The 25,038-nt window shown below is 39.7% G+C and overlaps 1 protein-coding gene across 1 annotated transcript; it reads right to left on the bottom strand.

The window, feature by feature from the left end:
• Positions 1–1,413: 1,413 nt before the first annotated feature.
• Positions 1,414–19,791, bottom strand: LOC117265370 (von Willebrand factor A domain-containing protein 7-like). The gene is made up of 16 exons (XM_078172505.1): positions 19,632–19,791; positions 18,251–18,450; positions 17,883–18,149; positions 17,260–17,353; positions 16,994–17,128; positions 16,017–16,203; positions 15,733–15,908; positions 15,375–15,487; positions 15,153–15,269; positions 12,238–12,459; positions 12,014–12,146; positions 11,629–11,778; positions 9,308–9,400; positions 8,952–9,229; positions 8,546–8,839; positions 1,414–2,686 (listed from the first exon to the last, which is right to left on the bottom strand). Exons 2-16 carry the CDS (start codon positions 18,425–18,427, stop codon positions 2,231–2,233), a joined length of 2,892 nt encoding a protein of 963 aa, XP_078028631.1. The 5' UTR covers positions 18,428–18,450; positions 19,632–19,791; the 3' UTR covers positions 1,414–2,230.
• Between the last annotated feature and the right edge of the window lie 5,247 nt (positions 19,792–25,038).

Raw genomic sequence — 25,038 nt, 5'->3', positions numbered from 1 at the left:
CCTTTAAACCACATCTCAACCAAGAAAAGTGTCTCCTTTGGATAAAGTTGTGCGGTAACGATATACCACAAAATCAACTCAACGTGAATAAGATTAACAATGATATCTACATCTGTTCTAAGGTAAGACAACATTGTGTTTGAGGCAACATATTGTCCCTTTGCTGGAAAGAAATGTAAAGTTATCTTTAACATCTCTAGCTAACGTTAGCTAGAGATGTTAGTTGGCCTAACGTTAGCTCCTAGCTGCGTTGTTCATCATGTCACCTTGTTTGCTGGGCGTTCGTTAGCCTATTTTGTTCTAGATTTGTACTTTGGTGATCGTACATCATTGTTAGCTGTTGTCCAAAGGGCTCTAGTTAAGTTAACGTTAACTTCTGGAGCTTAGCTTCATTAACTTATCTGTAATTACAGAGATAACAAAGGTTGGCAAACGTTATGTTGAATGATTCAGTGTAAATACTGTAGCACCAAACTAACGGAGAGACACCGTTGGTAAAGATGGTAAAAAGGCTGTTATCCTTTTCTCACATTCTGAGACAAAAACCTTAACTTCAGTGGCACTTTAACTTGTTGTCTTTGATGGCAGCGGCAACGAGATGCATTTCACAAATGTACACTGTGACCTGTAAATTTTGGCTTGTAATTTAAGCTTTTTATCGACCTTCTCAGTGATAAAATGATGAATATATCCCTCCAATGCGTAGTTTAGGCCCTTTTGGTTACTTCTGAATGAAATCTGATCATTATGTCCCCAAAAATCATCAATTGCCTCCTGCGAAATGCCATGTACCGTGACACCTGCCATAGAGCTCAGTCACTGAATGTTGATAGTTTGTCTGAGTAAGTGGGGCGTGGCTTAGCCATAGGTCAATTATGTGAGTAGCTATGATAGATGTTACCCTCTGATGATGTAACGTAATCTGACACAGCTCGGTCACCTTTATCTCCTTCAACTGTTGCTATACAACAGGGCTAATCAACTACATTGTTCACAGGGGCACATTTTCAGAAAGGGGCCTGACATTTTCCCTGAGCTATTATTCTCACAATGTTTGTGCACTTGACACAAAGCACCACCACATTTTCACAACTTTAACTTTGCTAAATTGGGTCTTTGATCAGAAAATCCTGCACACTGCTCTTCAGTCCTCGTGGACGTTCATCAAGAGGATCGAAACGTTAGTGTTGCTAATAAATTGTGAAGCTGAACAAGAGCAGTGTGCAGGATTTTCTGTTCAAAGCCTCAAGTGATATTGTCCAACACACCTGCATCTAAGACAGATGGATGTGCGAATACTTTTCTCCAAACTTTGCTAAATTGCTAAAGAAGTCTAATCGTAAACCAACCAAGAATACGTCTTCTTAACGTAGACAAAGTTTGAAAGATTAATTGTGACCAAAGTTGTTTTGTTGTTTTTGCATGGGTTTTAAATTTTATTTATGTGTAAACAGAACCCCATTCCACAACTTAACATCAGTAGCACTAAAAACATTAATGAATGATCCTTGATTGAGATATCATAATTAAACTGACATGATCAAATCTCCCTAATATATTCACAACCCCATAACCCTTTAAAGAAGGTTTTACACTACCACCAAGTGCCCTGTAATGCCTACAGAACATGTTTATATCACATAGCTTAAAGATTTCAACATTGTTTTACAGTGGTATGATTCACCAAGTTGTACACACACTCACGAGCCAGATTATTAGGTTCCCCTGACTAAATCAGTTTAGCTGGACCAAATATAAGAAGCACCTATATGTGTAACGCATTACAGTTCAACAACACTATAGCCTCCAACATAACCATAAAGTTGAATTAAACCTCTCTCAGATGCTTTAAGTGAAAACTGAATGTTCCTTTACAAAAAACTACTGTGGTACAGTGATAGTAATGGATGGTATTATCAATTTTACCGTGGTATTGTCCTTTGTAACGGTTGTGTTTCATGGTTCCAGCTCTGATACAAAATGTTATACATGTATGTAATATTCCTTATTTCAAGCTTTTTGTTTGCATATTTTTTCAGTTTTTGGGTGTTAGTGAACAAAACATGTACTTTATTATTATAGGATCAAACTGCATAAGTTTTAGTTATGTGTACCTAAAAAACTGGCAACTGAGTGTATAGAGTATGTAGTTTATTTTCCAAAGCCAAAAGCACATTTTTAAATGTATCTCACCCCCACACTAACATGTAAGCACTCAGTTGACCCCAAGTTAAAATGTTAAACTGAGCCCCAGGACCGTGATGCTAAGGCAAACAAGAAAAGACTGAGCAGCTCTGTTAGACAAAGACTCAACAGCTGCTACTGTTGGAGGCTGTGGACTGTTGGTGGCTGTAGCAACGGTCACAGCTTGTGAGCTGGTGGCGGCAGTTTTCCGGACGCTGTAGAAACATGTGGCTACATTACCCACCCGATCCACAACCACCAGCTCCACATCAGGAGAACAGCAAGATGCATTGTAGGAAACCAGGGTTATGTTCTCATTGTCAGTGGCCAAGCTGGTGTTCAAGGTCCCGTTGCCTTGTCTGAGGGTAATACGGTCGACACCCGTCCCATTAGCACCATCAGTCACCTGAACTGAGAGCTCCCACATTGATAACACACAGTTATCAGAGCAGTTGGACTGTAGGCTGAGCAGCTCACACACCGGCTTAGTGATATCAGTCACCTATGAGGAGCAAAAGAAGGTAAAAGTCAGCTGGTTTTAGAAGAAGAAGATACACTTCATTCATCCCCAAGGGGAAATTCAGTTTTTTCACTCTGTTGTCACATACACACAGGCCTGAAATACACACACATGCACACACAGGACCTATCCACCTTATTCCTAGCCCCATGATCCCTTGGGCGAAATATGTGTGCGACTTCCGGCATTGAGCCGAAAACTGGCGATTTCCAATGGTAACAGTTTGTTTACAGTATTTAGTCTAGTAGGAAGGGGGGGTCCCCATGGTCACGGTGGATTTCTAAATGAAACCTATATTTTTGGAATCGTGAAGGTCTGTAGATAATGAATTTTGATGTTCCCATCGCGAAAAAGAGTGGTCCTCGGAATTCCAGCGGAATGTCGAATTCTGTCAATCGGAATATATGGAAAACATTAAAAATCAAATGTATCCACAACTTTTGAACCATATATTGTACACAGACAAATAGACCATCTTTTTTGCATAGATTAAGCGTGAGAAAATAATTAAAATGGTTATTTTAATGATTTAAAATGTACGTCTATGCGTAATTGGCTTTTCTTTGCAAAATTTAGCAGAACAAATATGAAAAAAGCTATGACCTATAGGAAATCTTCCCAATTTGTTGGTATTTGGTGAGAAACATCAGCTTTTTAATAGCTATAGAAAACTGCCCAGCACTCTAAGCTTTCATTTGACTGGTTACATGTTGCTGTAACTAAAAAAATAAAGTCTGGGAGACTGTTAGAGCTATGTCTACTCCCAAATTTGTGATAGACAGGTCAAAATGAGGGATAATCATCACTCTTGAATCATACATCATACATATATAAATGAACCAATTTTTTAATGTAATTTTTTATTTTACAAATTGATTATGGTGTTCTCTTGATGACTTAAGTAGTTTTTATGTATTTAGTCCAAATAGTATTTCTAAGGGCTGAAATATGTGCCACCAGAAATTGAATTTGAATCATTTATATTTGAATTTGAATTGTTAATTTGAATCATTGCATTGAAAAACTGAATCTGAATAGTATAATTTGAAATTGAATTTATTTCTATATATCTTCACATTCAGTTCTCACAATTCAAATTCAGTTCTCAAAATTCAATTTCAATTTACTGTGACACTGTGTTGAATTTTAGAGATTAAGATTGTATTTGTCTGATCTGAAGGTTTATTCTGTGAACAGAAAACATGTTGTGTGACTGATAATGAAGTTTAATTGTCAGAGACTGAATACATTCATCATAAACTATACAGAGTCAAATGTACTATATTAATATTGGACGGTTTAATGATTAAAGTATTTAGCAACACAGGGACTTGTCGTCAGTGGGATGTGAGGATTCTTAAAATAACATCAGATGTGAAACCCTGACTGTATCTGACTGAGCCTTAAAGGGAAATTTAGATTTATTTCAACCTGTTTCCTATTGTCCTAAATTTTTTTCCAGTGACTAGTGACATAAAAATAATAGTTAGCATGTTAGCCATTAGCCTAGATACAGCCGGGTCCATGTCATTGGTTCGACAACCCATTGGTTCGACATCCCATTAGTCCGACTGTCCGCGGCGGCGGGCGTATGGTGCACCGCGACCGGCTTGAGGCGGAGCAGTCTCACGGCTTATGTGTTTGTCACTTTCTTTTTCATTTTAACCCACACCATGATCTTTTCCTGACCCTAGCCAAGTGGTTTTTGTGCCTAAACCTAACCAGACCTTAACCACAGGGCGTCATGATGATTTCGGAACGGACTTCGGAACAATGATGGTCGGAACAATGGGATGTCGAACCAATGGGCTGTCGAACCAATGGGCAGTTCCCATACAGCCGGGGGCCGGGCGCATAGTAGCGTCAGACCTGTTCAAACGTAAGTGAACGGGCAACCTTCAAGTGCAAAGTTAGTCCACTAAAGAAGCTTTTTTTCCACAAAGACCACCTTATATCGTTAGGATAAATGTCAGAGAACATATAGAAAACGACATGTAAACGTGTTGTCTTACCTTACTGGTGTGGTGCCATGTTTGTTTACCATTTAGCTCTGCTTTCCAAAGCACGGCCGAAATATATCTCGCGAGCTCTAGATAAAACCCAGCTGGATACTACTCCAGGTGGAGGTGTCTCGTCCTCGGTCACATCCAGACCTTGAAAATAAGGCTGCAACCGGTCCCATTCCTTGCAATAGAGGCATTCCTCTTCTGTGGGCACTGGGGCACAGCATTCACAGGTACACCACCAATCTCCAGAGCTACGCAGCCTTGCAGCAGCCATTCCTCCTCTCTCGTCCTCTACCTGTTGCGCTTCTCTCTCTCTCCTCCTCCGTTCTTCAATTTCACGAAGCTCTTCGTCAGTGTATTCTGGCTCAAATAAATAAGGGCGGCCATCAAACTCTGCAAAATCAAATTCCTCCTCCACAAAGTCTAAGTCTGGCAAAAAGTCAGCCATTATTCTATAAATCTTTCATAAAATAAATGAATGAACTTTTCAGGCTACTGTCCGGTTCTGCCTTCCAGCTGTTGCTGCTTGTTCAGGCACGCTATGAGATCGCTGTTTGTTCGCGATATTTCGGCCACCCTTTGGAAAGCAGAGCTAAATGGTAAACAAACATTGCACCACACCGGTAAGGTAAGACAACACGTTTACATGGCGTTTTCAATATGTTCTCTGACATTTATCCTAACGATATGAGGCGGTCTTTGTGGAAAAAAAGCTTCTTTAGTGGACTAACTTTGCACTTGAAGGTTGCCCGTTCACTTACGTTTTAACAGGTCTGATGCTACTATGCGCCCCGGCTGTATCTAGGCTAATGGCTAACATGCTAACTATTATTTTTATGTCACTAGTCACTTGAAACAAATTTAGGACGATAGGAGACAGGTTGAAATGAACTGAAATTTCCCTTTAATGAAAGGTGTTGTCTTGTATTTTTTTTCCTCTGAAAATATTAACCTTATAGTCAAACACAGTTTATTCAGCCTGTGTAGTTGAGGGGACAGGTCAAACTGATATGATGCTGATTTACAGGAGAATTCATATCAAATGGAGAATAAACCATGAACATAAACTACAGATCACCTGTAAAGTATTTTAATAAATGAATCTATCATAATTAAAACAACTGGAGACTGAAAACAAACTAAACACATAAACTGATAGCCTATATGGGTCTGATCACTTTTTTAATGAATTGACATCATTCCAGACAGGATGTAAGTGTGTCTGTGACTTCCTATACGGACTGAAGGCTGCTGGAAACCGTTGGGAAACTGTCCGACTTCACTGCAGCTTTTTGTCACCGCCCCCCGCTGCGGCTGCCTGCTCTCGTCTACTTTTCAGGCGAGGCGCAGTTCATCTCGAACAAGCCTATTGTCTATGATCTATGGATCAAGGGGAGCGCTTCTTCCTACGTGCTCAAAAACATAGGTGCTGATTGGCCGAAGAGGAATCCTGTGTGTCTGCGCTCGATTGCTCTTCCTTCATCCTTAACACAGTGTCACAGTAAATTGAAATTGAATTTTGAGAACTGAATTTGAATTGTGAGAGCTGAATGTGAAGATATATAGAAATAAATTCAATTTCAAATTATACTATTCAGATTCAGTTTTTCAATGCAGTGATTCAAATTAACAATACAATTTCAAATTATGTGGTTCAAATTCAGTTTTTCAATGCAATTATTCAAGTTTAGAAATTCAAATTCAAATATAAATGATTCAATTTCAAATTATGTGGTTCAAACTCAGTTTTTCAATGCAATTATTCAAGTTTAGAAATTCAAATTCAAATATAAATGATTCAAATTCAGTTTCTGATGGCACATATTTCAGCCCTTAGAAATACTATTTGGACTAAATACATAAAAACTACTTAAGTCATCAAGAGAACACCATAATCAATTTGTAAAATAAAAAATTACATTAAAAAATTGGTTCATTTATATATGTATGATGTATGATTCAAGAGTGATGGTTATCCCTCATTTTGACCTGTCTATCACAAATTTGGGAGTAGACATAGCTCTAACAGTCTCCCAGACTTTATTTTTTTAGTTATAGCAACATGTAACCAATCAAATGAAAGCTTAGAGTGCTGGGCAGTTTTCTATAGCTATTAAAAAGCTGATGTTTCTCACCAAATACCAACAAATTGGAAAGATTTCCTATAGGTCATAGCTTTTTTCATATTTTTTCTGCTAAATTTTGCAAAGAAAAGCCAATTACGCATAGACGTACATTTTAAATCATTAAAATAACCATTTTAATAGATTTCTCATGCTTAATTTATGCAAAAAAGATGGCTTATTTGTCTCTGTACAATATATGGTTCAAAAGTTGTGGATACATTTGATTTTTAATTTTTTCCATATATTCCGCTTGACGGAATTCGAAATTCTGCCAGAATTCCGAGGACTACCCTTTTTTGCGATGGGAACATCAAAATTCATTATCTACAGACCTTCACGATTCCAAAAATATAGGTTTCATTTAGAAATCCACCGTGACCATGGGGACCCCCCCCCCTTCCTACTAGACTAATTCTATTCTTCTTTCCAAGAGCAATTGGGAAATAAAACGTGGAACACACCACCTGTTATAGCTCAAATGGGATTATGTGATCATACCTCTGCCATCTCTGACAGCCATGTCAAAGCATTGTTTTTTTTCCCCTTTTCCACCGAGCATGCTAGCAATTAGCTTGCCTTGCACGTTAAAATATTGTTAACTTTAACATGGCCCGAGCTAGCTTAAGGTAAACTTCTGCTCCTTCTAAAGATGAATTATGATTTATAATGACTTATTAAGAGATACTAACACATAAATCAATATTAACTGTAGCTCTATGTAAAGGGGATTTATGTGATGTTTCCAAGCTAATCTTCCGGTCGTCTGCGCTAACCACGCAGTCTACACATTGTTTTAACTTCTGATTTATTAAAAACTGTTCTGAGCAAACAGGATGCTGAATTTAGCAGCAGACTTCAGTAACAGTAATATAAAGTAGTAGTAAAAGAAATAACTTTTGGCAGTCATTTTGTAATATAATAAAAAAGGAAGTACAGTAAATCAGTGACACATTCTCAGCCCTAATGACTAAATACATATTTCAAGGTATGTTGCTGAGTTCATTTTATAATGAGGAATTTTTCACTGTAGGTTGAGAATGAAGTCAGACGGGGAAAGACAAGGATATCATGTACTGACGTTGAGTGACTGACCTGTCAGTCGAGGTGTCATTCTCTTCTGCAAATTCTGATTTGATACTTTTTCGCTACGTCTCGTGAAACTCTTGTGGTTTTGTTTTTCATATCAATGGTACCTTTGGCAACAGGAACAATCCCTTTTTGTTCTGGTTAGATGTTCAACACACAGTTGCTGAAGACAAAAATTTAGCTTCGACTGGTTGTAAGTCGGTACAGACACAGACAGTGTAATAGGTACCAGAGCTTCGCAAAGACATTTTAGAAAATGCTACGTTAACATTAGTCAGATATTTGTTAAAAAATAAATTAGTATTTGCTAAACTGAAGGCAAATTACTTTCGAAAAGAACTGGTGTTGGCGGTTAGCCACCAAGAGTAGCCACTGGGACGAACCACAGACTGTCTATGGGACTAACTAGCTTACTGCTACTTCCGCTATCTCACTGGAAGTTGCGCACATAATCATTGCTACAGTAGTGCCCTCCAGTTCCCAATCCAGGTCCCTATGGACTGAGCTACTGCTGCCTCCAGTCATTAATTCAACCAATAAACACAGTGATGAAGGGATTAAATAAGACAGAATGATCATTTACTGCCTCAACATCTATTGAAATGTGATTTGTGAAGAGTTACCGTTTCAAGGACAGTGAAACGCCGCACGACGTAGTTGGTGTCTGCGCCTCCTGAAGCCTCGGCCGAAATGGTTAGGGTGACGACAGTACCAGACGCAGTGTTGAGAGGTGCTGTAAGGTTCACTGTACCGTTGGCACTGCCGTCAGTTTCCAGCATTAAACTGGACGGGAAAGTTGAGGGAAAACTTTGGTCATTGGTAGCTTGGATGCTGAAGGTTCCTCCTGCACCGCTCGTCATCACAGTGAAGGGAACTGAAAGTGGTGTTCCTGGAACTAAGACGCTGTCTGAATCAGGCTAAAAACAGAAGGAAATCAGTCACTATCAGTCGTATATAGTAAAAACTGTGGCAGTACAGTTTATCTCAAAAGTCATTTCATAAGTTTTTAGGAAGATGCATTTTACATACAGAAGTAACAGTCACAGCAGACGCTCTGATGTTGGTGGGGGACTGCCTTTGAAAGTTTGTTGAGGACATTCTGGAGGAACCATTGTTGCTCTGCCCCTTCACAAGCACCACAAACTCCTCTGCTGGTATCCTGTCAAAGTGAGCCAAGAAGTCTCCTCCACCCTGAGCCTCCACGTTGCCATTAACCTCTCCCGACCCAGACGATTCAACCAGAATGACTTCTGTCACTGTGGCGGATTCACTCCCGGTCAGCGTCACCATCAGGCTGCCATTAACACCTTCAGAAAAAGAGAATATCTACTGAAATATGCTGAGGTCAATTACTTTGGCATATCACAAACTTCTGGCTCCTTTACCAGCTCTGGGACGATTGTCTACGACATCAAAACCTCCGAACGGGCCCTGCGATTCCTCCAAAAAGTTAAACAGGAAATCCACTGGACTTTCGCCTGCAAATAAAAAAGTTACAATAAACCAGAGAGGCCAGATGTATAATCACCAGTAAATATTCATTACTTTTACCATTCCTTTGAGGCGTATTTATCACTATAATTATTTTTGAAGACTAAAATTACAGCACAGTCCTCCATAAAACAGCCGCGTCAACACCGTTTCTTCTGCAGAAAGTAGTTTCAATGAAACCTGCTGAATGCTGTGCTGAGGTCTGTGGAGTAACCAGGTACTCGTGACACTGTCTCGAATGACATATTTAAATCTTGGAGAACTAGAAACTAAATGTCATTCACCTCCACTATACAGGTTGCTATTTTGCTGCTAGTGCAACAGCGTTGGTCCCTGTTCACCTCCTGAAGTCTTCTCGAGGGAACAATGATGGAAGGAAAGGTCATGACATCAGTGACAGCTAGGGGTGGGGGAAATTTCCGATTCTTATATGCACCGCGATTCGGACGTGGACGAATCTGAATCGATTCACAAACGTCCAAATTTCGATTATTTAAATCTGTTAATTAGAGTAATACAGAAGGTTCTAAATAATGCGGAACTAAGAAGCGCGGTAAGCGTCATCTTCGGGACACTTTGGGATGCGCACCTGGAGCGGACACGCTGACACGCGCACAGAGGAAAACAAACATGACTGACCGCCACCCACCTCACCGTGAGATCAGAACAGCTCCTTCTAATTTAAAAGCAGACGTGTGGAAATACTTCGGCTTCTACAACATTGACGGTGGAAGCGAACTGGACAAGAGCCACGTTATATGTAAACTGTGTCGTGCTAAAATAAAATACTTTGGCACCACAACAAACATGAGAAGCCATGTAACTCGATTCCACCTGATGGAGGAGTCAGGGAGACGGCAGGCTGTTATTGCTGCGGCTACTAGTGGCGCTACCAACCAGAGAACAATCGAGGAAGCAATTAGAAAGCTGCCACCCTAATCGGAAAAGGCGAAGCGAATTACGAAGGCCATCGCGGCATTTATTGCCAAGGATTTGCGTCCTTCTTCCGTCGTGGAAAATCAGGGATTTTGAGCACTGCTGCATACATTGGAGCCCAGATACACCATCCCATCCCGACGCTATTTCACCGACACGGCCATCCCGACACTCTACCATCAAACCAAAACAGAAGTCATGGCCTCACTGTTGAAGGCAGGTAGGAATGCAGTTACATGTGATGCGTAGACGTCTGTTGCCACCTAATCATTTGTTACTCTAACTGCGCATTTTATCTTGTGATTTAAGATACCTGTTTTTACCTTTGGTTCCGTACAACGAAGTTGTAACTTTCCAGTTTGCACACATTTCCATTTATATGTTTAATAAATATAATGGAAATGAATTCAACTGTTTCTTATTACAAATGCACTGTTTTTAAAAATTCCAAGTGTTGAATACTTATTCAGTGAGACAAAAAGAAATGTGTGTTGTGAAAAAGTGCATCAATATACATAAATTAAAGATGCATCAATAATCGTTTTATAATCGAATCGTAGCCCCTGAATCGTAATCGTTATCGAATCGTGAGGTGCCCAAAGATTCCCACCCCTAGTGACAGCATGCGAATTTTGCATTGGAGCCGGACTTTGGTGCCATTTCTACTGAGGTTAATGGGGTGGACACTGCAAATCACACAATAACCCATCATTGTAATGCTTTTTCTAAATGTGTGTGTTAATTTTCCTTTTAAAATGTCAGTCAGCATCATGTAATGTGTGTTTTTTTAATTTGGTGGTAGGATTTTTTCAATCAGAATTGCAACAAAAAGATACGATGGGTTTTAATGTAATTTGTCGTGCCCGCCTCATTGACTCCAAGAGAAGTGGCACCAAACTCCGGCTCCTATGCAAGATTCCAACGCTGTCACTGAAGTCATGTCCTTTAGATTCCATTAGATTGTTAATGTTTATGTAAGCCCAATATCACAAATCACAATTTGCCTCTGAGGGCTTTACAGCATATAACATCCCTCAGTCCTTTGGACCCTCACAGCGGATAATGAAAAACTCCCCCAAAAGACTCTTCAACGGGGGGAAAAAATGGTAGAAACCTCAGGAAGAGCAACTGTGGAGGGATCCCTCTTCCAGGACGGACAGACGTGCAATAGATGTCGTACGGAACAGATCAACATAATACATTTGGTAAGGGATAGTTATACCTAAAGTATCTTAAATACTGATTATGTGATTCAACCTCATAATCGTGGAGTTCTCACCTACAACCTTCAGAATGTAGGGATTTGTTGACACCATTTGAATTTCCCACAGTCCAACTTGTTGCTTTAGCTGCAGAGTCTTGAAGTTTCCCACTGACTGGGATGCAGTGATCAGTGAGCCTGTCGTGTTGGTGCTTTCCTGAGACACTCCTAAAAGGAGATCAATGGCATGCAATGAAGCACACTGGGTAAAAAGCCAAAAGTGAAGCATTTAACGTTTCAATTTTTTATAGCAGCTGCGTGCAGTCGACCACAGTGCAACACTTACTACCACCACCAGATGGGACCAAAGTTAGAAATTTCCACACAAAGTGGCTTTAAAGAACCTCCTCTACTCCTACAGTGATAACAACTTTAAAATATACCATCTGCACAGAGTGATCACCTGAGGGGCTGATAAGAGTAAAGGTCACAGAGTTCCCAGTGATGTAAACTGTGAGGTTTTTCACCGACTCGTCAATGGTGAAGGTGAAATTTTCAGCCTTTCCTGGATTCCTGGCTGCCTGCAGAAGGGTCACCTAGGAGGTTAAATGACACTGGTGTCACAACTGAATCGTAATTGAATTACGGATTTTGAAAACTCATAATGAACAGTGAGAGTGTTAATACCAGAGAGGAGCTGGATGTCTGTGTTATGATGCTGGTGGCTTCAAGGAGCTCACTCTTTGAGACTTCAATAGCCAGACCTCCTGAAGCCTGAGCCAGGTCTCTGTACAGCTGAGCATCTGATCTTGCCATTCGACTGATTGGTTGTTGTTGTTGTTGTTGGAGGCTATCATCACTCTGCCTTCGACGACGAAATCCCAGAACGGCAGTTATCATGAAGTTAACCTAAAAAGAAATTATAAAAGTTTGAATGAGAATTAAGCCCACTCATAGAGTCTTAAAGTCTAGGGTCTAGGGTCTTTTAGGTTAAACCAAATCAGAAAAGTCTTTAATAGCTAACATAAACAATGTTTTTTATATAGTTCTTCCAAAACTTCTGTTTATGATGAAATACAATTCCCTTCAGTCTCAGCAATGTGTAATGCTAAATAGCAAATGTTAGCATGCTAAACTATAATAGCAAACATGGTGAACATTACTTTCTACTTATTCAGACATTAGTATTAGTGCCTAAGTACAGCCTCACTCATAGCCTCCTCAAGTTTTTACATTGTGAGTTTTTATTTATTTTTTCATTACATTACACACTAATTACGCTATCATTTTTCACACCATTTGTTTGTTGTTACATGAATATGGGGTGCCGTTTGTAAAGTGACTCACACTAAAATTAACAGCAGCATTTTGCCACATCAACATCAAACAACGTTTAAAAAAGTGGTGTGAATTTTTAAAGTCACTTTTTACCACATTTACAGAAATATTTGAAATATGATAAATATAATGTCACAGTTAAATCTAAATATTAAATGTTAAACCTACATGTTAAAGGCGCTATATGTAAGAATGTGGCCAAAACAGTTACTGCACTCAAATTCAAAATACTGCCGCGAGTCGTGTCCTGGCTTCTCTGCTGCTAACGCTGCTGCCGGGATACAGCTGAGGAGAAGCCGGCTGCTAATGCTATGTACCAGGACACTGCTAATGCTGCTTGCTGTGCTGCTGTAGCTCAGTCGTAACTGTAACTGATGCTGCGACTCTACTGACTGCGTGACTGGTAGACGGCGGTGGGTGGCGCAACAGGCCAAAACACAAATTCAAAACATAAACATGATTTGCAGACTGCAAAAAAATTTTTTAGATGCAAATATTCTGGCTGTACTGTTGTTGTCGGTGAGATCAGTATGTTATATGAACATTATTCCTTAGTGTCTGTGACATATTAGGAGGATTTTACGACTATTTGCTTTAGATTTCTTACATATAGCTCCTTTAAATCTAAATCTAAATGTTAAATCTAAATCTAATTGTTACCTCACCGATCTCCTCCATCGCCATTCCCCCACTTGCCGCCTCCGCTCCACCAATGCCAAGCTTCTCACCCCCATCACCAAGACCAAGTACCGCACCCTGGGGGACAGAGCATTTGCCATCGCTGCTCCTACCCTCTGGAACTCCCTGCCCCCTGGCCATCCGGAACTCTGATACACTCCCCTCATTCAAGAGTCAGCTTAAATCCCATCTCTTCAGGATCACCTACTGCACCTAAAAATCCTCCCTCGTCATCCTCCACCCGCTCTTTCTCTTTTAAGTGTTTTGTTTGAGTGTCCTTTGTTTGAGTGTTTTGTTTTGAGTGCCTTTTTCTGTGCTTATTCTTTGTAAAGCCTCTTTGAGTATTTAGAAAAGTGCTATATAAAACCGATCTATTATTATTATTATTAAATCCAAACGTTAAATTGAAACCGAAATGTTAAATCTAAATGTTAAATCTAAATGTTAAATATAAATCTAAATGTCAAATCTAAATCTAAATGTTAAATATTAAATATTAAATGTTAAATCTAAATCTAAATATTAAATCTTAATCTAAATGTTAAATGTTAAATCTAAATGTGCTTGGTGAAACTAAATATTTAGCTAATATGCAATGCATACTGCCGGTCCCCGGAAGTACCAAAATAAAAGCCCAGGTGGTCAGACTGTGTTTATAGCATCAAATAACGAATTAAAATCAAACTAATCTGAGAAAATTAACACTTGAACATACATCAGCATGATAAGAACTACCTAAAATGACAGAAACCATGTTTGGGAAAATTTTATTTGACATGTACTTTGAGTTTTTAGTGTCCCATCCTTGCTTGCCAACATGCCAACATGTCCGGTGATTTAGCTGAAAACACTGGAAGGGCTGTTTTGGCCCAATTGAGAATTTCAGGAGTGCATCGTTGATGACAGCAACAGCGACGGTATCCACCATAGAGCCACCACAGCACTCCGTAAGTTTGTTTTTTAACTCGTGTAGCATATGTTCCTTATGTTTGCATGTAAGCTATATGAAACTAGCTAACGTTAGCTAGCTAGTTTTTGAAAAATAAAATAAATACGCTATGCTTGAAGTACATTGATGCTAGTAGCAAATCTCTACTAGCTAGCTAACATCAAGGAGGGATGGGACACTAAAAAATCAAAGTACACGTCAAATAAAATTTCCCTAAACATGGTTTCTGTCATTTTAGGTAGTTCTTATCATGCTGATGCTATAAACACAGTCTGACCACCTGGGCTTTTATTTTGGTACTTCCAGTGACTGGCAGTGTGCATTTGCATATTAGCTAAATATTTAGTTTCACCAAGCACATAGATTTAACATTTAACATTTAGCTTTAGATTTAACATTTAGATTTGGATTTAGATTTAACAATTACATTTAACATTTTGATTTAGATTTAACATTTAATATTTAGGTTTAACTGTGACATTATATTTGACATATTTCAAATATTGCTGTAAATGCTGTAAAAAGTGACTAAAAAATTCACAGCACTTTTTTAAGCTAAATGTGGCAAAATGTTACTGTTAATTTCAGTGTGAGCCACTTTACAAATGGCGTGCCATACACGAAGCGTATTACTCACCACCGTCTTGGTTTGCTCAATGAGTGCGAGCACTGTGCTTCTCAGGTGTACATCTTTAGCAGCTGCATCAGTGAAGAGGAAGATCTCAGAACTGGGAGGAGCACCAGTTAATGCCAGCTGTATGAGGAAGAGAGGACAGCAATCATACGGTAGTTTTACCTTTACTTTTTTTCCTATATTCACGTTTTGCAGACAGATTATGTCTCAAAGGCATCACAGTACCTGAAGCCCTGAAAGACTCATTTCTGGAAAATCTCCTCCACCAGTTGCTGTTAGTGAATTAATAGCATTCCTGAAGACTTCTGGGTCTGTTGTCCTTGTCAGTGGCCCAAAATCTGAGGTTCAGGTGGAGATGCATGCATTTGTGGAGTGCTTCATGATTTACAAATACTGTTATTTTTCTTATTGTATTGCTGGCATTTTATTTGAGCAGTGATAATATTCAACCAACTATACAGCACATGACAGCACAAAAAGTCCACTGCTTTATATCACTGAGTTACAGTTTAGCAGGCAAGAGGATGAAGAAAGAAATATAAATTTTACTTCACTTCAGAGGGATAAAACATTAAGCTCATACCTGGATCATTGAAAGGTACGAGAATGTAAACTGAGGGCTCATCTTGTGTTCCCACTCTCCTGTCGATTATATCAGAAGTGACAGTCCTCACTGCTGCAATGTCATCACTCATGCTTCCTGTTGTGTCGATCACAAAACAAAGAGCTTTACTGGATCCTCTCGAGATTCCCATCATCCTGAGGGATGGAGAGAAAAGGACAGAGACAAAGAGATAAGAGATTAAAACCCTTTGCAATCCTCCTCCTTACCATGCATATCTGAAACATAGAGAAAGAGTTTCATACTGTAGGAATGGTTTGTCACCAGCAGCCCCTCGAATGTCCTCCAGGAGCTCACTGGTTGCAGCAATTGCCACATTTGCAGCTTCCATGTGGAGGTGTCCATGGCTGGAGTCCAAAGTGTCTTTATTGATCCCACCTTTAGGTTCAATGTTACTTGTTCTATCAAGAAAACCTCCGTGGCTGCATTTTCCTGTAAAGCATTAGAAACAGAATGAGAACAAAATGTTTTATACATCTTTACATATCACTCCAGAGAATACCAGACTGACTTTTTGGGGAAGAATACATTTTCTCTGGCACTGTATTTTTTTAGCCACACTAGCAACACGGCTCTGGTCTGATGGTTGGTCCACCACTTTGGTGCAGATTGAAGTATTTTAACCACGCATAGATGGATTATAATAAAATTTTGTATGGATGGTCATAGTGCAAATTACCAATAGCTGCAAAACATTTTCAGAGTCTTCAAATGTCCCAAATTAATACTACATGCTTATTCTAGCAGGTTTGATTACTGTGTTCATGCTGGAAAATGACAAAGTGTACTCAAAACAGGCTGTATGTTGGGGTGCCCAGTAGATCACCTGGTGGAGCAGTTGCCCCATGTACTAGGGCTATGCCGGTGCCACAACAACTGCAGATACGATTCCAACTTGCGGCCCTATGCTGGCTCCTAAGCTGCTACACACTCCAGTATGTTCACTAAATAGTTGTTAACTATGTCTGCTGTTTGGTGATGTGCAGTTGGTGCACAGAGGGCTTTCACAGCTTCTTGACGGCAATGAGAATGGACCAAAACAGTAAAGATGTGGGCCAGACAGCTTGAGAATGAGCTGAAACTCACCATAAAGTTCTGTGAAACTGAGGGGAACTGCCTATTTCACACAGGATGACTATTTCTGAATATTTAAGCAACAAATCTGACAAACATGGCGATTATAATTTATATAATTATTTAGGTAAGCAGGTAGGAAGGTTACCTTTTGGTTTGGAGGAAGAAAAAGGCACAAAATCAAAGTATCCTGAAGTAATTATCATTTCCCGTAGGATATCCTCCAAAATGTTGTTCCTGCAGTCGTCTCCATTACAGTTGCGACAGGTTGCTCTGCTTTCAGCTGTGAGAAAGAAAATTTTGCCAGTCTTTTGTCTTGTAAAATGATCTCTGTAATCGCATCACATTTTCTCATCTTTGTTTCTTTTGTTTCAGTGACACGGCCACTCACACACTGACACAACATTTCTTTACCTGCTATGTTGCCAACGTTGGTGTCTGATCTGATCAGATTGGAGTTTGGGAGTTGGTTTCCCATCTCCACCCAGTTGCTATGACTGTAGAAATCCTATTATATAAAAACAACAACAAGCAGAGCATCTGTTATCTAGCATATAGTATATTAATACCAAGATCTCTTTTCAGTAAGTCATATTAATGCTCCCTTTAACAGGTTGTTGTTGTGGAATTAAATAAATGTCAGTGCACACAATTTGGGCCTACGGAAAGAAACTGTTGTGCTGCTTGCTGAACTTGAGGGTTAGTTTTGAAGTGTGACATTGATTAAACAAAACTGTGATGTAAACAGAAGGAATGATAGAAAGAAGGCTACCTGAAGAGGGTGTAAGATTTCAGAAAGTCATATTAATGCTCCCTTTAATAGGTTGTTGTTGTGAAATTAAATATATGTATGTGTGTATATATCTATATATATATCTATATCTATATATGTATATGTATATATATATATATATATATATATATATATAAATATATAAGAAACTGTCGCTTGCTGAACTTGAGGGTTAGTTTTGAAGTGTGACACTGAAGAAACAAAACTGTGATGTAAACAGAAGGAATGATAGAAAGAAGGCTACCTGTAGAGGGTGTAAGATTTGTCCCAGTTTTTCTCTGGCAGCCTCAAAGTTCTGTTCCCTGTTGCTGGCCTTCACAGCTGCCAATCCATCTGTGATGATTTTCCTTCCCTCCAAAATTTGTTCATTGTCCATGTGATACCGTGCTTGGCTGAAAAGAGTTAAGTCTACTTGTTTATTCTTTGATTGGATCAATTGGATGGTTTGGAGGAAGCTCTTGGATGATTTTGATGCTTCACAGGCAGCAGCAACAGCATCAACAGTCAGAGACTGTAGACACAAACACACACAAAATGAATAATACTAATTATAAAGCCACTGGTCATTTAACATAATAAAGTCAATATAAAGTGGTTGACATTAATCCTTACAGGAAAAGTGAAGTCTTTGCCCTCAGCCAGGGCCAGAGCACGACATGTCTGCACAGTGGTATTTAAGATTGCTCTCTTAGTGATCTCCTGATGACTCAGAGATTCTCCGCTGGATAACCCAAACCCAGAAGCTCCAGTCTGCAGAAGCAGGAAACACAACGCAGCCAACCCAAACATCACTGCGCAACCTGTCAGACAGACTAACACAACACAATAGCTTATTAGCTCAGGGTGTCCAAACATTTTTGAATGGGAGCCATCTTAGATAATGGGAACATACCTGGGGGCCAGCCACTTCTCACATCAGATGGATTAATTAAAAAAGAAATCACAAACAAATGAGACAAGCTCAACTGGTCCATATTTCAGTTAAAATGTATTCAGCTTTAAATCGCTGCTGAAAGCAGCAGCCCCCACTGTCCTCACTTTAAGTTTCTTTGCTACCTAGAAGCAAATGTCTGCTGGTAGGTAACCATTTTGTTTGCTTGTTTACAGTCTGTTTATGAAAACACGTCAGTTCCACCTACTTGTTGCATGTCTACAAACTGTGTGCCATTGTGAAGTGATAGAAAGAAATGCAAAATGATGTTGCTTGATTAACTAATATTATGTAGTGAGCCATGTGTATACATACATACACTGATATTTTTTAAAAAATGTGTCAAGTCAAGGGCCGTATAAAATTGGCCCCCGGGCCAGACTATAGACATGCCTGATATTAGCCATTAGTCTGTAGTCCATAAAGTCGACTACTGCTGTAAAATATAGTAGGGATCACCTTTCATCCCAAAAGGATGATTCCTGAAGATTTTGCTGTCCTTTGATCTAGAACCACCGTCAGATTAAAATTCCCCCTTAATTGATAATCTGATCCAAAATACATTTTGTAAAATTTAAGATAAACTTTACTGACTGCACACAAATTTGCTACTAAAACAAGTTTAGATTTTTGGTTATAAAATCAACCTCCTAGAGTTGACAAACCTCTGTGTAGAGCAGCATGTCACGTAATAAATACAGAATTTCTGTCCAGCACTCGAAAAGTCACAGCAGATCACACATCTTAACAACAATTCATTACTTCACATTGACACAAAAGATGAATGACCATTTTGGGCGATTTGGCTTTTTGGTTAATTTAATTTAAAGTTATTATTTTATAAACATTGCAAATATTTATTAATATAATACAAATTCTTACATCCTCAAAATTCAAGACATGGAAACAAAACACTAAAAGAGTAACTTAACTGTTCTGGTACTGATTAATAAAAACATTTTTTTTTCTAAATGATTTTCCTGTGTAAAACAGTGTCAAGCTGGTTCATATGAAAATGTAAAAACATAAACATATGACATGTTAGATATGATCATACTGTACCTTAGGTCTTGATGTTGACTTGTAAATTTCACTTTTCTGTAGCTATGACTTGATTTATAAAGCTTCACATTCAGGGAGGAGTCCTTACTGTTCTGGACTGGTTTGACTTGTTGCCTTGGCCTGTTAACACCATGCGTATGATTTGGTTGTTGGTAAAGAGGAATTACTAAGTCATTTTTGTACTTCATGTTTCTCTTATGTTATTATACAGCAGATATCAGCTTTGATTTCTGATGATGCCATTAAATTAATTCATAAGCAGCAGAGGATGTTTTTCCTATGCTGCTTGGACAATATACCTTTTGAGGAGATACTGGTGCTGATAGGGGCTGAGGGTGAAACACACAAGCACAGACAATACTCATATTGAACACTTCAGTGAAATAGCATGAAGATGCAAACAGGATACTGCTACTGCTACTTATGGTTGAAATAAAAGAAGTAAACAACAGAGCTTTCTGCTGTGACTGTTTGAATTCTTTCATTTTCACTTCTGATGACAGGTGATGTGAGAAACCTGTTGTTTCACTCACAGTACCTGACAGCAGATGACTGTATGTGCTACAGTACAATATAAGGACCAGTAAGGATCATTACTCCCATTTTACTGAAAACACATGAATCCTTACAACTGAAAACACTTAAAACATGGTCTTATTTAAATGTAAAGAAAAATGGCTTCTGTTCCGCGTGCTCATCAGTGCATGAATCATAAGTACATTGTTGTAAAAACTTGTGGAACAGGAAGTTTTGTAAATCATGACACATGTAGCATTAACCATGAAATACAATTCCTGCTTGTCACATACATCACATGATGATTGTGACGACCCACTCTGATTTGCATCATCTTTCAGGAGCCTGGTGGGTGGAGTCGGTTCATCAGGGAAATTCAGCTCACCTGAGCAAGCTGGAGGACTATGTACCAAGTTTGGCTTTGGTAACATTTAGTTCATTACTCGCTTCCATTTTAGTTATATAAAATAAACTTCTGAGTTACAACTCATGAGCTGGGTAGTAAAATGATGCACCTGGACACATCAACAGTGATGTTACCTGGGGCCATTGGGTATTTCAGGTCTTAAGACAATCAGACATCCTTGTAGAGAAGACCCAGCTGAGACTGATCAAGGCTCGGCTTGTATCCAGGTAGCACTACCCCATGCATGGTTCTACTGTACAAATCCACAGCCACCTTAAAGCAACTTCTGCTTTCTCTGTGGCCAACCTGATGGCCCTTCGCCTTCTGGCCCCAGTGATGCTCAGCATGATGGAGGCCCTGCAAAGGGACTGGCCTGCAAACCCTCTGCATCCCACCTCAGTGGGCTCACACCTTGCTTGCCACTCATTGCTTTGGCATTCTTCCATGAGATCAACGTACTTTGCCCTCTTCATCTCGTTGGCCTCCTCAGTGTGGTGCTCCCATGAAACATGAGTTTCAAGAGAATGACCAACAGTCACCAACACAGAATGGCAACGGTTTCTGAACTTCCCCAGGTCACCTTTCCACTCCCAGTCGCTCCCAGCAGGCCAGAAGAGGTGGTACTGGCAGCCAATGTTAGCTTCTCTCTAGCCCTGATGAATGCGATGGTTTTCTTCACTGGGCGGAGGTGCTTGCTGGTGCTAATCCCACTGCAGATGGTGTCCTCTATGGCCTTCAGGGCTTGGTCATGGTGCTTGTGACAGCATCCCTCTCCCAGGGCTTTTGATCAGCAGCTGAGGATGTGCTCCGGGGTCCCTCTCTTCTGACATAGAGGGCAGACTGGTGACTCCAGCTTCTCCGAGCAAAGCATGTTAGATGTCATACACAGTCTGAATTAAGAATCTTATAACACTTTATCATTCCTTGACTGACACTCACACCTCATCTTAGATCAGCGACCTCTTGTCCTTCCCCTACACTTTGTCATAGCAAGGTGTTGTGCTGCTATTCAGGCAGGTGCAGTGGTGTAGTGGAGGGTATATGCAGGTATATGGGGTATACCCACCTCTTTTTCTGGCTGTACTGCATACACACCTATCGGCCAAAAAGCCATTGAAATATATGTGAGAGTATACCCATTTCCTCTTCCGTAACTTACCCATTTGCGTAGTAGTGCACCCACCCCATCAACTACCACTACACCACTGGGCAAGTCCTTCCACCAGATACAACACCAAGGCCCTGTGTTGTAGCTGTCAACTCAGCGAAATGCAAAGAGGAAAGGAAAGTGTCCTTTTCAATGCCTCTTTTAAAAAAAAACCTGCAGTCAAATTTTGCTTACGTAAAATTATTATCAGTAAAATAAAAAGTAGTAAAAGTAAAAGTATTAATTGTATAGTAAAAATGTTCCTGATCAGTGTTTTATTATTATATGATGTTTTTGGATTAATATTACTGCTCCATCAATGTGTATGTTGTATTTTACTGCTGAAGACGTATACAGATGTGCCAATTTTACCTAACAGATTTTTTTAAAAGAGTTTATAAAGCTTAAGGAGTTGAAGAATTTTTCTCAGCATATAAAAGAACACTTCCTCCAACATTCAATATTAGCACATCTTAAGACACATGGTTTTCACTGGACAGGAAGGGGATGAAAAACTGTGATCTCAGAGGTAACTTAAGCTGTCAGACAAATGTAGTGGAGTTAAAAGTACAAATTATTATCTCTGAGATGTAGTGGAGTAAGTATAAAGTAGCATAACATGGAAGTTAGGTAAAAATACCTCAAATTTGTACTCTAGTACAGTACTTGATGAAATGCACTTGGTTACATTCCACCACTAAACTTGTTATTTGTCGCTGTACATGGGTGACCAAACTGTTTTGTAACTGGTATAATGTTATCAGATCTAACTCAAATTGTTTGCCCCATCACAAAGCCTGAAGTTGCACAGTTTGAGCAGAGCCATGGTTTCTGTATAAACACGTGATTTGATTGAATTGTTCCTCCACTCTAATGATTTTATACCTATAAGGTTCAGGAAGGTCATTTTTGTTCTCTGCCAATGGCGATTTTAAGGGGTGGTCTGGGGTGGCCACCCCTGAAAACTCATTGGCCACCCCTGTGGCCACCCCAGATCTGATAGGTAGCTGGTCAAGTCCGTCAACAAAAGAAACAAGAGAAATGCTGCCAATCAATGATGACAGGTAATCAGCTGATTTAGGGCCAGTTTTACATTTTTAACTAACACGGTAATGGTCGTACTGAGGCTGTGAGAGCTGATTTCTGCTCAGCGGACATTTGGCCAATGGCCATGCAGGTCTGATAGGTGAGCCATCAGCCATGAGATGAGCACGCCGCATCTGCTGCTGCTGCTGCTGCTAATGAAACAGGAGGACGGTCACAGTGACAACGTCAACTGCAGAACTGCTGGATAAAGACGGCACGCTGAATCAAAGCCAACGTTTCAATTTATGCCTTCATCAGGGCCCTGCACATGAATACTGTCTGGGTTGCCTCAATTAGTAGAGCAAACACAGGTAACAATACAGGTGACACAGATGATAAGCTGATGACTGATTAATGTTATTCTATAGGATGAGTTAAGAGCAGTTGAATATTGCTACCCTAATCGAACTTGTGAAGAGATGAGGACTTTAATCCACTATAAGGAAATGGCTCTTAGAAAATTTGTACCCTATCCTGAACATAATTACTGATTAAAAATCGACATGTTAAAATAACCAGAGATTCCTGAGGACTGTGATAGGTGGAAACGGAATAAAAAAAAGAGTCTTTTTTTTTTTTTCAAATATTTTTTTACCTGCATAGACACCTTTATTTGACAGTTACGAGACAGGAAATCACGGGAGAAAGAGGGGATGTGACGTGCAGCAAAGGTCCTCCAGCCAGGATTCGAACCGGGGTTGGCTGCGTACGTGGCATTATACTTCGCTATGCCATGGCCACCCCACACTAGCTTTGTGTCCCATCTTGGGCACCCCAGTAAAAATGTCCTGGATATGCCACTGTTCTCTGCTGCAGTTTATGTGAAGAGCACTGTTTGTTTCCGTCATCTATTCTTTCTGTCTTCTGTTGTCACATTATGGTGCTAACAGCCACTGATGGTTTTTATATGTATACAATGTGAATAATCACCAGTTGCTGCGTTCATAATATTGATGCTGGACCTACAGTACAGTACAGTACAAACTGATGTATTGAATGATATTGCTTTGTTACCAATTGACCTATGACTAAGTCCCGCCCTCAAACGCGATGAGCCAATCACAGTGCGTATAGCCATTCCCATACACTCGGACATTCTCTGCCTGGACGTTCATTGAAATGCATTACAGAAAGTCAGTTTTGTTCGGTTTTATGAGCTTTTTCGGAGATTTGAAGTTTAAAAATGGTGTGCATGGGGTACATGCAACTCCGACACAAGGTATCCTGAGAGGCTGGGCGATGGGGCATATTTTTTATCCTTTCCTAAACCACATCTCAATCGAGAAAAGTGTCTCCTTTGGATAAAGTTGTGTGGTAACGATATACCACAACATCAACTCAACGTGAATAAGATTAATTAGGATGTCTACATCTGTTCTAAGGTAAGTCAAAATTGTGTTTGCGGCAACATATTGTCACTTTGCTGGAAAGAAATATAAAGTTATCTTTAACATCTCTAGCTAACGTTAGCTAAAGTTAGCCTAACGTTAGCCACTAGCTGCATTAGCCTATTTTGTTCTAGTTTTGTACTATGGTGATCGTACATCATTGTTAGCTGTTGTCCAAAGGGCTCTAGTTAAGCTAACGTTAACTTCTGGAGCTTAGCTTCATTAATTTATCTGTAATCGCAGAGATAACAAAGGTTGGCAAAAATTCAGTGGCACTTTAACTTGTTGTCTTAACGTACACTATGACCTGTAAATTTTGGCTTGTAATTTAAGCTTTTTATCGACCTTCTCAACAATAAAATGATGAATACATCCCTCCAATGCGTAGTTTAGGCCCTTTCGGTTACTTCTGAATGAAATCCGATCGTTATGTCCCCAAAAATCATCAATTGCCTCCTGCGAAATGCCGTGTACTGGGACACCTGCCATAGCCCCGGTCACTGAATGTTGATAGTTTGTTGATAGTGACTGGAGCGTGGCTTAGCCATAGGTCAATTATGAGTAGCTATGATAGATGTTACCCTCTGATGATGTAACGTAATCTGACGCAGCTAGGTCACCTTTATCTCCTTCAACTGTTGCTATACAACAGGGCTATTCAATTATATTGTTCATAGGGGCACATTTTCAGAAAGCTAAGGGCCCAGGGGCCTGACATTTCCCTGAGCTATTATTCTCACTATGTATGTACACTTGACACAAAGCACCACCACATTTTCACAACTTTAACTTTGCTAAATTGGGTCTTTGAATAGAAAATCCCGCATGCTGCTCTTCGGTCCTCGTGGATGTTCATCAGGAGGA

The sequence above is a fragment of the Epinephelus lanceolatus genome, chromosome 11, assembly GCF_041903045.1.
Source record: "Epinephelus lanceolatus isolate andai-2023 chromosome 11, ASM4190304v1, whole genome shotgun sequence".
Taxonomy (NCBI): Eukaryota; Metazoa; Chordata; class Actinopteri; order Perciformes; family Serranidae; genus Epinephelus; species Epinephelus lanceolatus.
The sequence above is the reverse complement of the archived record's forward strand: the minus strand, read 5'-3'. Positions and strand labels throughout refer to the sequence as shown.